The sequence below is a fragment of the Oncorhynchus tshawytscha genome, linkage group LG07, assembly GCF_018296145.1.
Source record: "Oncorhynchus tshawytscha isolate Ot180627B linkage group LG07, Otsh_v2.0, whole genome shotgun sequence".
Classification (NCBI taxonomy): domain Eukaryota; kingdom Metazoa; phylum Chordata; class Actinopteri; order Salmoniformes; family Salmonidae; genus Oncorhynchus; species Oncorhynchus tshawytscha.
Window position 1 is genome coordinate 71,423,589 of NC_056435.1, and position 13,053 is coordinate 71,436,641.

At 45.8% G+C, this 13,053-nt stretch overlaps 1 protein-coding gene across 9 annotated transcripts in view; it reads left to right on the forward strand.

Moving 5' to 3' along the window:
- atp2b2 (ATPase plasma membrane Ca2+ transporting 2) overlaps positions 1 to 13,053 on the forward strand; it is a 203,637-nt gene that overhangs the window by 103,147 nt on the left and 87,437 nt on the right. For 5 of the 9 annotated variants that reach the window (XM_042324883.1, XM_042324889.1, XM_042324890.1 and 2 more), the window contains exons 7-8: positions 3,126 to 3,218; positions 10,150 to 10,191. The exons of 2 other annotated variants lie outside the window; for them this stretch is intronic. In XM_042324883.1, the coding sequence (XP_042180817.1) occupies positions 3,126 to 3,218; positions 10,150 to 10,191 (135 nt within the window). Of the gene's footprint in view, positions 1 to 1,296; positions 1,321 to 3,125; positions 3,219 to 10,149; positions 10,192 to 13,053 lie in introns of all 9 variants that reach the window. 2 more of the 9 variants (XM_042324885.1, XM_042324892.1) reach the window with 2 other exon arrangements.

Here is a 13,053-nt window from a genome sequence, read left to right on the forward strand (position 1 = left end):
CAGGGGGAAGATGGGCGGAGACTCTGATGTCCTAGCATCAGGGGGAAGCTGGTTCCACCATTGGGAGGTGCCAGGAGAGAAGAGCTTGGATTGGGCTGAGCAGGAACTGCCCTTCCATAGGGGTGGGAGGACCAAGAGAAGAGCTTGGATTGGGCTGAGCAGGAACTGCCCTTCCATAGTGGTGGGAGGACCAAGAGAAGAGCTTGGATTGGGCTGAGCAGGAACTGCCCTTCCATAGGGGTGGGAGGACCAAGAGAAGAGCTTGGATTGGGCTGAGCAGGAACTGCCCTTCCATAGTGGTGGGAGGACCAAGAGAAGAGATTGGATTGGGCTGAGCAGGAACTGCCCTTCCATAGGGGTGGGAGGACCAAGAGAAGAGCTTGGATTGGGCTGAGCAGGAACTGCCCTTCCATAGTGGTGGGAGGACCAAGAGAAGAGCTTGGATTGGGCTGAGCAGGAACTGCCCTTCCATGGGGTGGGAGGACCAAGAGAAGAGCTTGGATTGGGCTGAGCAGGAACTGCCCTTCCATAGGGGTGGGAGGACCAAGAGAATAGCTTGGATTGGGCTGAGCAGGAACTGCCCTTCCATAGTGGTGGGAGGACCAAGAGAAGAGCTTGGATTGGGCTGAGCAGGAACTGCCCTTCCATAGGGGTGGGAGGACCAAGAGAAGAGCTTGGATTGGGCTGAGCAGGAACTGCCCTTCCATAGGGGTGGGAGGACCAAGAGAATAGCTTGGATTGGGCTGAGCAGGAACTGCCCTTCCATAGTGGTGGGAGGACCAAGAGACCTTGAGGTGGCAGAACGAAGTGCTCAGGTTGGGTTTGAGCATAGCCTGAAGGTATTCTACTAATGTAATGTCTCTGCTTACACTCTCCTATAGAGTACACGTTGCCTGGGCTCAGTGAAGTGTACAATATTTAAACCCTGTACGGAGGTAGTAACTACTGGTCACAGGGCCATTTGGACCCTGTACAGAGGTAATAACTACTGGTCACATGGCCATGTGGACTCTGTACGGAGGTAATAACTACTGGTAACAGGGCCATGTGGACCCTGTATGGCCATGTGGACTGTGAAGTGTGCAGTATTCAGTTTGTAATATGTAGTATCCAGTATGCTTTATATAATATAATATAATATGATATGATATAATATAATATATTCAGCTTTATGCACATGAGTGGAATTGAAGAACAAAAATCACTCTGAATTCTAAGAATTCAATATTATCATTCAAAACCCATTTTTACATGTAAAAAATTATTGAGTATTTTTTTTAAACCTTTTTCTTTCAGCTCTCCTCCCAATTCCACCGCTGAGTAAGTTATTGATGAAGCTTTTTTTCCCCTCTCCCTCCAACAGATGTCTGTCTGGATGAATGTTGACCGTTGTTGGAATTTGACATTCAAGGGTTTGGGGTCAATTCAATTTAAATGTCTGTCAATTCAGGAAGAATTTCATTGAAATTCCAATTATCTTCAATGCTTTTCAAATGGGAAAATGTAGAATTGGGAATTTGGTTTACATTCTGAATTGAGATGGAATTGAGCCCAACCCTGATTCAAGCAGTTTAACCACAATGCTCTTCTGCTCTAACTCTTGTTATTTTATTACTTATGTGCTGCTCAATAACATGACATGAATAACATGGTTGAGATTGGATTGATCGTATTGATTGATTAGCCCCGAAATCCGACTCTATATTACGAAGGTGTTCCTAATGTTTGTTATACTCCGTGAATAGTCCCTTATAAACCGGGTCGTTCGAGCCCTCAATGCTGATTGGCTGACAGCTGTGGTATATCAGACCGTATACCACGGGTATGACACAAATTACTTGTTTACTGCTCTAATTATACTGCTCTATTATAACCAGTAATAGCAATAAGGCACCTCGGGAGGTTTGTGGTATGTGGTCAATATCCCACGGCTAAGGGCTGTGTTATTCAGGCTGTACTCTGTGTTGCGTCGTTCATTAGAACAGCCTTTAGCCGTAGTATATTGGCCTAATGCACTCAAACCTCCTCGTACCTTATTGGTTAAAAAAAGAAACACCTGACAGATTAGAGCTCAAGCCTTTTTTCTCTTCACGTGTTTGAGGTTTTCGTTGAGGGAAATTGGTCAAACCTCTTACTTATCCGTCATAATAATTATTATAATTATCCATTATTATTGTGTTCTATGTTCCTTTCATTTGGTTTCTCCATTATTATTGTGTTCTATGTTCCTTTCATTTGGTTTCTCCATTATTATTGTGTTCTATGTTCCTTTCATTTGGTTTCTCCATTATTATTGTGCTCTATGTCCCTTTCATTTGGTTTCTCCATTATTATTGTGTTCTATGTTCCTTTCATTTGGTTTCTCCATTATTATTGTGTTCTATGTTCCTTTCATTTGGTTTCTCCATTATTATTGTGTTCTATGTTCCTTTCATTTGGTTTCTCCATTATTGTGTTCTATGTTCCTCCATTATTATTGTGTTCTATGTTCCTTTCATTTGGTTTCTCCATTATTATTGTGTTCTATGTTCCTTTCATTTGGTTTCTCCATTATTATTGTGTTCTATGTTCCTTTCATTTGGTTTCTCCATTATTATTGTGTTCTATGTTCCTTTCATTTGGTTTCTCCATTATTATTGTGTTCTATGTTCCTTTCATTTGGTTTCTCCATTATTATTGTGTTCTATGTTCCTTTCATTTGGTTTCTCCATTATTATTGTGTTCTATGTTCCTTTCAGTTGGTTTCTCCATTATTATTGCGTTGTTATACCCTGTTTTACAGTATATTGCGTTATAATTGTAATGCTCTGCGTGAAGGGTACCATTCCTCCTCTGTTTTAAACAACAGAGTGTTGGGCTCAATTCCATTTCAATTCCAGTCAATTCAGAAAGTGAACCAAATTCCAATTTCAAATTGTTCTTATTGAAAGGCAATAGCAGAGAAACGGAATTGGAATTCAAATGTCAGTGTACTTCCTGAATTGGCTGGAATTGAAATGGGATTGACCCCAAATCCTGATAGGAACTGTAGCAACACCAACTGATGGTCCTGTTATTCAAGCTCTTAACCATGTTCTTTTGGTTCACTGTTGCTCGTCTTTTTTTACCCATGATTTACTTGCTAGACTGCCCCCATCCCTCTGCCCACCCCATCGCAACTATAGCCACCGATGGTGCTGCAGGTGGTTTTGCAACTGGCAATGCCAGCCTAGTCAATGGTAGGTTGACCAGAACCTCCTTCCTGTCCTGCTCCCTCCCGCTGGGTACAACTGCCTCCTCCCTCTTCCACCTCCTCCCTATATGCCCACTCTCCTCCCTCCTCCACCTCCTCCCCCCACCTCCCCCCACCTCCTCCCCCACCTCCTCCATCTCCTCCTCTCCCACCTCCTCCATCTCCTCCTCCACCACCTCCTCTTCCACTCTCCTCCTCTACCTCCACCACCTCCTCCACCACCTCCTCTTCCACATCCTCCTCCTCTACCTCCACCACCTCCTTCCACCACCTCCTCCTCCTCCTCTTCCACCACCTCCTCTTCCACCACCTCCTCCTCTCCCTCCTCCACCTCCCTCCCCACCTCCTCCCCCACCTCCTCCATCTTCCTCCCACCTCCCTCCACCACCTCTTCCTCCCCCACCTCCACCTCCTCCTCCTCCACCTCCTCCACCATCCTCCTCCTCTCCACCTCCACCACCTCTCCTCCACTTCCACCTCCTCCTCCTCCACCACCTCCTCTTCCACTCTCCTCCTCTACCTCCACCACCTCCTCCACCTCCTCCACCACCTCCTCTCTTCCACCTCCACCACCACCTCCTCCTCTTCCACCTCCACCTCCTCCTCCCTATATTCCCACTCTCTTGTTCCTCCACCCTCCACCTCCCCTCCTTCTCCACCATCTCCTCCTCCTCCACCTCCACCTCCTCCACCTCCTCCCTCTTCCACCTGTTCCACCTCCTTTTCCACCTCCAACTCCTCCTCCCTCCTCCTCTTCCACCTCCTCCTCCTCCACCTCCTCCTCCCTATATTCCCACTCTCTTGTTCCTGTACCCTCCACCTCCCTTCCTCCTCCTCCACCTCCTCCTTTCCACCTCCTCCTCCTCCACCTCCTCCTCCCTATATTCCCACTCTCTTGTTCCTGTAACCATCCACCTCCTCCTCCTCCACCTCCTCCTCCTCCACCTCCTCCTCTTCCACCTCCTCCTCCTCCACCTCCTCCTCCCTATATTCCCACTCTCTTGTTCCTGTACCCTCCACCTCCTCCTCCTCCACCTCCTCCTCTTCCACCTCCTCCTCCCTATATTCCCACTCTCTTGTTCCTGTACCCTCCACCTCCTCCTCCTCCTCCAACTCCTTTTCCACCTCCTCCTCCTCCACCTCCTCCTCCTCCCTATATTCCCATTCTCTTGTTCCCGTGCCCTTCATCTTCTCTCCTTTAAATGCATGTTTCTTCTTTTCCTGAGGTTGTGGAACCGTCTTCATTTCCTTTCTGTCTTCCTCCTTTTCTTGCTTTCAGTTTGTTTGGGTTGAATGACTGAGTAGTAATACCAGAATACACATCCAAAATACTAAGAAAGTTCAATCGAAAAATCTAAATGATTTAGTAAGTAGGTTAGTGAGGGATGATCCGGTTGGGATGGAGGTTAGACAGGACATGGGTTTAATAAAGAGACGTTCTGTAAGTGTTCTCGGTGAGATATGTGTTGAAGAAGGTTGGGGGGGGTTTGCTGCATGCCAGTCACGACTAGCATGTAATTATCATCATGGAAGGTGTGGGGTCTAAATGTTCCTCAGAAATTATTACTAGTTGTTCTCAGGGCAGGGTGACATAGTCGATTACTAGTTTTCTGTGACTGATATCAGAAGTAGATTAATCTACCCCCCCCCCTCTCCCAAATGCCACCCTATTCCCTATATAGTGCACTACTTTAGACCAGGACCATATTCCCTATATAGTGCACTACTTTAGACCAGAGCCCTATTCCCTATATAGTTCACTACTTTAGACCAGAGCCCTATTCCCTATATAGTGCACTACTTTAGACCAGAGCCCTATTCCCTATATAGTTCACTACTTTAGACCAGAGCCCTATTCCCTATATAATGCACTACTTTAGACCAGGACCCTACTCCCTATATAGTGCACTACTTTAGACCAGGGCCCTATTCCCTATATAGTGCACTACTTTAGACCAGGGACCTATTCCCTATATAGTGCACTACTTTAGACCAGGGCCCTATTCCCTATATAGTGCACTACTTTAGACCAGGGCCCTATTCCCTATATAGTGCACTACTTTAGACCAGAGCCCCATTCCCTATATAGTGCACTACTTTTGAACAGGACCCTTAGGGAAACCTAGTAGTGCACCATATAGGGAATAGGCTACCTTTTGGGATGCATCCATCGTGTTGTATACTGTCTGCTGCTCCCCCAAGACTGTCTATCTCTCACACTACGGTCCCGACCTGTCTCTCTGCACTGAATGAGGTCAATTGTCCAATTTCAGCTGCCTCGTTGTGTCCTCTGGGAGGGAAGTGGATCTGATATTGTGGTTGAAATGAACTGAATAGACATGGCCATTATACCGACTGAGAAAGAAACAGCCTGAGTATGATACAGATGGTTATAGATATGCAGGACGATGCTCACTTGATAAGAGTTTTTCCCTTTTAGTAATATGCACCAAGGTATTCAATGCTTACATTTGGACAGATAGTTTGGTGGTAAGGTGTACCTTGAAATTAAAAGGGTAAAAAAAAAGACATGTAATAAATAAATTCACATGAGATATAAAAACGACATGTGTATGTGTTTAAGATCTAGTGGTTTTAATGGAAGTCCAGTAGTCTATCAGACCCCTGTAGTCTATCAGACCCCTGTAGTCTATCAGACCCCTGTAGTCTATCAGACCCCTGTAGTCTATCAGACCCCTGGAGTCCTGTAGTCTATCAGACCACTGTAGTCAGACCCTGTCCTAGTCTATCAGACCCCTGTAGTCCTGTAGTCTATCAGACCCTGCAGTCTATCAGACCCTGAAGTCCTGTAGTCTATCAGACCCCTGTAGTCTATCAGACCCCTGTAGTCCTGTAGTCTATCAGACCCCTGTAGTCCTGTAGTCTATCAGACCCCTGTAGTCTATCAGGCCCATTTAGTCCTGTAGTCAGACCCCTGTAGTCTATCAGACCCCTGAAGTCCTGAAGTCCTGTGAAGTCTGACATCAGACCCTGTAGTCCAGTAGTCTATCAGACCCCTGTAGTCCTATGACCCTGTAGTCTATCAGAGGCCCATTTAGTCCTGTAGTCTATCAGACCCCAGACCCCTGTCCTAGTCCTGTAGTCTATCAGACCCTGTAGTCTATCAGGCCCTGGATTTAGTCCTGTAGTCTATCAGACCCCTGTAGTCTATCAGGCCCTGGATGGAAGTCCTGAAGTCTATCAGACCCCTGTAGTCCTGTAGTCTATCATACCCCTGTAGTCATGTAGTCTATCAGACCCCTGTAGTCTATCAGGCCTCTGGATGGCAGGTATTCCAGTAGTCTATCAGACCCCTGTAGTCTATCAGGCCTCTGGATGGCAGGTAGTCCAGTAGTCTATCAGACCCCTGTAGTCTATCAGGCCTCTGGATGGCAGGTAGTCCAGTAGTCTATCAGACCCCTGTAGTCTATCAGACCCCTGTAGTCCTGTAGTCTATCAGACCCCTGGATGGCAGGTAGTCCAGTAGTCTATCAGACCCCTGTAGTCTATCAGGCCCCTGTAGTCCAGTAGTCTATCAGTCCCTGTAGTCTATCAGGCCTCTGGATCCAGGTAGTCCAGAGTCTATCAGACCCCTGTAGTCTATCAGACCCCTGTAGTATATCAGGCCTCTGTAGTCCTGTAGTCTATCAGACCCCTGTAGTAATCAGACCCCTGTAGTCTATCAGACCCCTGTAGTCCTGTAGTCTATCAGACCCCTGTTGTCTATCAGCCCCCTGGAGTCCTGTAGTCTATCAGACCCCTGTAGTCTATCAGACCCCTGAAGTCCTGTCCAAGTCCTTCAGCCCCCCTGTAGTCTATCAGACCCCTGTAGTCTATCAGGCCTCTGGATGGCAGGTAGTCCAGGAGTCTATCAGACCCCTGTAGTCTATCAGACCCCTGTAGTATATCAGGCCTCTGTAGTCCTGTAGTCTATCAGACCCCTGTAGTAATCAGGCCCCTGTAGTCTATCAGACCCCTGTAGTCCTGTAGTCTATCAGACCCCTGTTGTCTATCAGTCCCCTGGAGTCCTGTAGTCTATCAGACCCCTGTAGTCTATCAGACCCCTGAAGTCCTGAAGTCCTTCAGACCCCTGTAGTCTATCAGACCCCTGTAGTCCTCTAGTCTATCAGACCCCTGTAGGTTATCAGACCCCTGATGTCCTGTAGTCTATCAGACCCCTGTAGTCTATCAGACCCCTGTAGTCCTGTAGTCTATCAGACCCCTGTAGTCCTGTAGTCTATCAGACCCTGTAGTCATGTAGTCTGTCAGACCTCTAGTCCTGTAGTCTATCAGACCCCTGTAGTCTATCAGGCCCATTTAGTCCTGTAGTCTATCAGACCCCTGTAGTCTATCAGAGCCCTGTAGTCCTGTAGTCTATCAGACCCCTGTAGTCCTGTAGTCTATCAGACCCCTGTAGTCCTGTAGTCTATCAGACCCCTGTAGTCTATCAGACCCCTGTAGTCTATCAGACCCATTTAGTCCTGTAGTCTATCAGACCCCTGTAGTCATGTAGTCTATCAGACCCCTGTAGTCCTGTAGTCTATCAGACCCCTGTAGTCTATCAGGCCTCTGGATGGCAGGTAGTCCAGTAGTCTATCAGACCCCTGTAGTCTATCAGACCCCTGTAGTCTATCAGACCCTGTAGTATATCAGGCCTCTGTAGTCCTGTAGTCTATCAGACCCCTGTAGTCCTGTAGTCTATCAGACCCCTGTAGTCTATCAGGCCTCTGGATGGCAGGTAGTCCAGTAGTCTATCAGACCCCTGTAGTCTATCAGACCTCTTTAGTCATGTAGTCTATCAGACCCCTGTAGTCCAGTAGTCTATCAGACCCCTGTAGTCTATCAGGCCTCTGGATAGCAGGTAGTCCAGTAGTATTTTTCTCTCCAGCGTTCAATTCCTTTCCTCTGTCAGTCTGACCTTGCATGATCTTTCTGACTTTACTGTAACACTGCATGCTCTGTGTCGGTCGTGTGTTTGTTTCTCCTTTACCTCGTGTTGTGTGTTAACGCTGTGATTCTCTGCATCTGTTTCTTGACACCTCGTGAAATATCCGAATGGCTTTTCTTGTACTGTCGATGTGTGGAATTCCCTGTAGTATGTGTGTGAGTGTGTCACTTCCTGTAGTCTGTGAGTATGTCACTTCCTGTAAGTCTGTGCAGTCACTCTTCAAAACGAAGCACCCACAACCGATCGGATAGCGAGGAAATCTGAGCAGCAGAGATAGCGTAGGTCTTGTAGTTGTAACTCAAACACAGTAGAACATGTCAAGTGATCGTGTCTAGCAAAGTATCTTAAAACACAATAACATTCGTTTCATCATAACCAAATAACAATGGTTGCATTTTGCTCAAATCACTGGAGGCCGTCCGTCTGATAGGAAGTCCTGTGAAGTCCTGTGTTCAGGTCTGGTTTACCCTTAAAAGGAGAAGAGTGACTCAATTAAACGACAGGAGAGAGGAATGATCAAAGAGTATTAGAAAAGCGACATAACAAAAATGTATTATTAATAAACGACAAGCAAATATAGAAAAATCAAGGAACGGAAGAGAGAAACAGAGAGAAGTAACCAGAGAGCTATATGGGACAGTATTCATCCAACACAGCTACAGACAAAAACAGCAAACATAACGTTTTACTGCGTTTTACATGGTTTTTAAAAAATTATAAAAAAATTGCAATTATAGGATACATTTTTAGAAAAATGTTTTAAATTCTGTTTATTATTTAAATTACTAGTGCTCTAGGTTCTTCTGTCATGCGGTCTATCTGGTCTGTGTGTATGTAGCCTAACGTAGCAGGTGTAAAAGTCTATCAGTCCAGAGATCTGTATATAATGACGAGATACTCATGGCTTCGCCCCAACAATGAGTCGTTGCCCCAACAATGAGTCGTTGTCCCAAAGGCGGAAAGGCAGGCGACAAGTTTAGGTCCAAAATAAACCCATGGAAAAACGCATCGGGCTTGTTTTGGACAGATTTTTGGCGAGAGTGAAACCTTTCGCTTCGCCTCTTCCTCTCTGATCCGTCTGAGCCGGGGGGAAAACTACGGTACAATGGATTATTGTCAGTGTAGTTAATTACCACGTTTCTGCGCTTAACCAGGTTGAATATTTGCTTAATGAAAACGACAGCTCAGCATCCCACAAAGTTGTTGATTTGATTTATGTCGTGAATGATTGGATTTCTCTCTCTAGAGAAACAGCGCATTGGGCTCACAATAAATACATGGAATTCAAGTAAACGAACCGACGTCACTCAATTAGTTGTTTAATAACGCCCCCCCCCTCCTCCTCTCTCAAAAAAACTGAAATGTCAGTTCATCGTTTAGCACAAGCGCTAGGATAAATATTTACTGCATAGTCACACTATTTGCAAAATCTAGTTTTCTTATCAATTATCTATTTTGATTGACATTATTTCTAATAGTCACTAGCCCAGGCGAAAACACAACATTTCGTTAGCGTGTAAATGAGAAATTAGCAGTAGAGCTTCACCTCACTAAGAAGCAGCTTTTCTGTAATGTATGTGACTGTCATGTGACTGTCATGTGACTGTCATGTGACTGTCATGTGACTGTCATGTGACTGTCATGTGACTGTCATGTGACTGTCATGTGACTGTCATGTGACTGTCATGTGACTGTCATGTGACTGTCATGTGACTGTCATGTGACTGTCATGTGACTGTCATGTGACTGTCATGTGACTGTCATGTGACTGTCATGTGACTGTCATGTGACTGTCATGTGACTGTCATGTGACTGTCATGTGACTGTCATGTGACTGTTAAATAAATATTCATTCTTTTTCTGTCTTCCTTTTCATTTTTTATTTCACTGTAATGTCCTGGCGTTTGATTGTGTGTTTTGTTTTATTGTCGGTTCTTATTGTTCTGTGTCTCGTATGTCTCCATCGTAGGTAAAATACAGGATGACAATATGGAGAACAACCAGACTAAAGGTAACCTATTTTCAACTTTCCCCTCCCCCCATAGTTTTGGTTTGTGCTCTAACTAGGGATGCAAATTTCCGGTAACTCCCCCCCAAAAAAAAATCCCAGCTTTTCCAGAAATCCTGGTTGAAAATGTCCAGATTTCATGCTTATTCCCTTCTGATTCCGGGAATATTCATTTCCTGGAAAACCTGGGAATTTGGGGAAAGTTATCATCATTTTGCAACCCCAGCCCTAACGATCCTCTAACCCTTAACGTTAAGACTCTAACATACTTCTGATATGTAAACGTCCATTCAGCCTGATGTACGTCTTGTGTCCCCAGTGTTGTTGTCACGGGCTGCAGTGTTGTGTCCCCAGTGTTGTCTCAGCTCTATATGAGCATGTCTCAAGGTCTCTCTCTCTCTAATCTCTCTTGCTCTGTCTTTGTCTCCCTCTCTCTCTCTCTCTAATCTCTCTCTTTCTCTCTCTCGAATTTCTCTTGCTCTGTCTTTCTCTACCTCTTGCTCTCTCTCTCTCTCTCTCTCTCTCTCTCTTGCTCTCTCTCTCTCTCTCTCAGTATCTCTCTCTTTTAGAGGTCAGTCTGCCCGGAGGTTGTTCCACTAACACTAATCTTTGTTAAAATAGTGTTCATCTTGAAGGTTTTCCTGCTAGCAGAAACTTAATGTACTTAGAAGTTATGTTCATAATAGTTTGCATTCCTACAGGGCTCTCTCTGTACAGGGCTTTCTCTGTACAAGGCTTTCTCTGTACAGGGCTTTGTCTGTACAGGGCTTTCACTGTACAGGGCTCAAAGTGCTTTACATTGTACTGTGATGATGTAACCAAGGGCAAATCGTTCTCTCCTGAAGAGAATAATACACGCGGATAAATTTGTGAAAATTCAAATTATTCGTTAAAAACAAAGAACACATACATTTAATGACTTTAGGGAAGGATGTTGATTGACTGTTGTGAGCTGTATCTTTTTAACCTTGGACAACAATGTTTCTTAACCTGCTGAGAACAGCATTTTGTTCTTGCCTTACACCGGATCCAAAGGACGACATTCCCTGAACCTTTTAACAGCAATTCTCGTTCAAACCCTTTTGATGTTTTGATGTTATTTGAAATGTAAAACGTTAAAAGGTTGACCTACACATGCTTTTTTTCCCCCTGACTAGTTCAGTTAACTAGAATGAGGACTTCTTCAGACAGTTGTGGTGAGGTTAAAGGTTAGAGGTTAAAAGCTGGTTGAGAATATCAACGTATCAAAGAGAATATACGTACCAACCACTGTCTCTGTTGGGCAGCGCTTAGAGCATCACTGGTTTCCATAACGTGTTTTACTTCAATGGATGTAATCGATATAAGTTGGGGTCTTTCCTACGGCATAGGCCACAGGACTCGATCTAAGTTGGGGTCTTTCCTACAGCATAGGCCACAGGACTCGATCTAAGTTGGGGTCTTTCCTACAGCATAGGTCACAGGACTCGATCTAAGTTGGGGTCTTTCCTAAAGCATAGGCCACAGGACTCGATCTAAGTTGGGGTCTTTCCTACAGCTTAGGCCACAGGACTCGATCTAAGTTGGGGTCTTTCCTACGGCATAGGCCACAGGACTCGATCTAAGTTGGGGTCTTTCCTACAGCTTAGGCCACAGGACTCGATCTAAGTTGGGGTCTTTCCTACGGCATAGGCCACAGGACTCGATCTAAGTTGGGGTCTTTCCTACAGCATAGGCCACAGGACTCGATCTAAGTTGGGGTCTTTCCTACAGCATAGGCCATAGGACTCGATCTAAGTTGGGGTCTTTCCTACAGCATAGGTCACAGGACTCGATCTAAGTTGGGGTCTTTCCTACAGCATAGGTCACAGGACTCGATCTAAGTTGGGGTCTTTCCTACGGCATAGGCCACAGGACTCGATCTAAGTTGGGGTCTTTCCTACAGCTTAGGCCACAGGACTCGATCTAAGTTGGGGTCTTTCCTACGGCATAGGCCACAGGACTCGATCTAAGTTGGGGTCTTTCCTACAGCTTAGGCCACAGGACTCGATCTAAGTTGGGGTCTTTCCTAAAGCATAGGCCACAGGACTCGATCTAAGTTGGGGTCTTTCCTACAGCATAGGCCACTGTACTCGATCTAAGTTGGGGTCTTTCCTAAAGCATAGGCCACAGAACTCGATCTAAGTTGGGGTCTTTCCTACAGCATAGGCCACAGGACTCGATCTAAGTTGGGGTCTTTCCTACAGCATAGGTCACAGGACTCGATCTAAGTTGGGGTCTTTCCTACAGCATAGGTCACAGGACTCGATCTAAGTTGGGGTCTTTCCTACAGCATAGGCCACAGGACTCGATCTAAGTTGGGGTCTTTCCTACAGCATAGGTCACAGGACTCGATCTAAGTTGGGGTCTTTCCTACAGCATAGGCCACAGGACTCGATCTAAGTTGGGGTCTTTCCTACAGCATAGGCCACAGGACTCGATCTAAGTTGGGGTCTTTCCTACAGCATAGGCCACAGGACTCGATCTAAGTTGGGGTCTTTCCTACAGCATAGGCCACAGGACTCGATCTAAGTTGGGGTCTTTCCTACAGCATAGGCCACAGGACTCGATCTAGTTGGGGTCTTTCCTACAGCATAGGTCACAGGACTCGATCTAAGTTGGGGTCTTTCCTACAGCATAGGTCACAGGACTCGATCTAAGTTGGGGTCTTTCCTACAGCATAGGTCACAGGACTCGATCTAAGTTGGGGTCTTTCCTACGGCATAGGCCACAGGACTCGATCTAAGTTGGGGTCTTTCCTACAGCTTAGGCCACAGGACTCGATCTAAGTTGGGGTCTTTCCTACGGCATAGGCCACAGGACTCGATCTAAGTTGGGGTCTTTTCA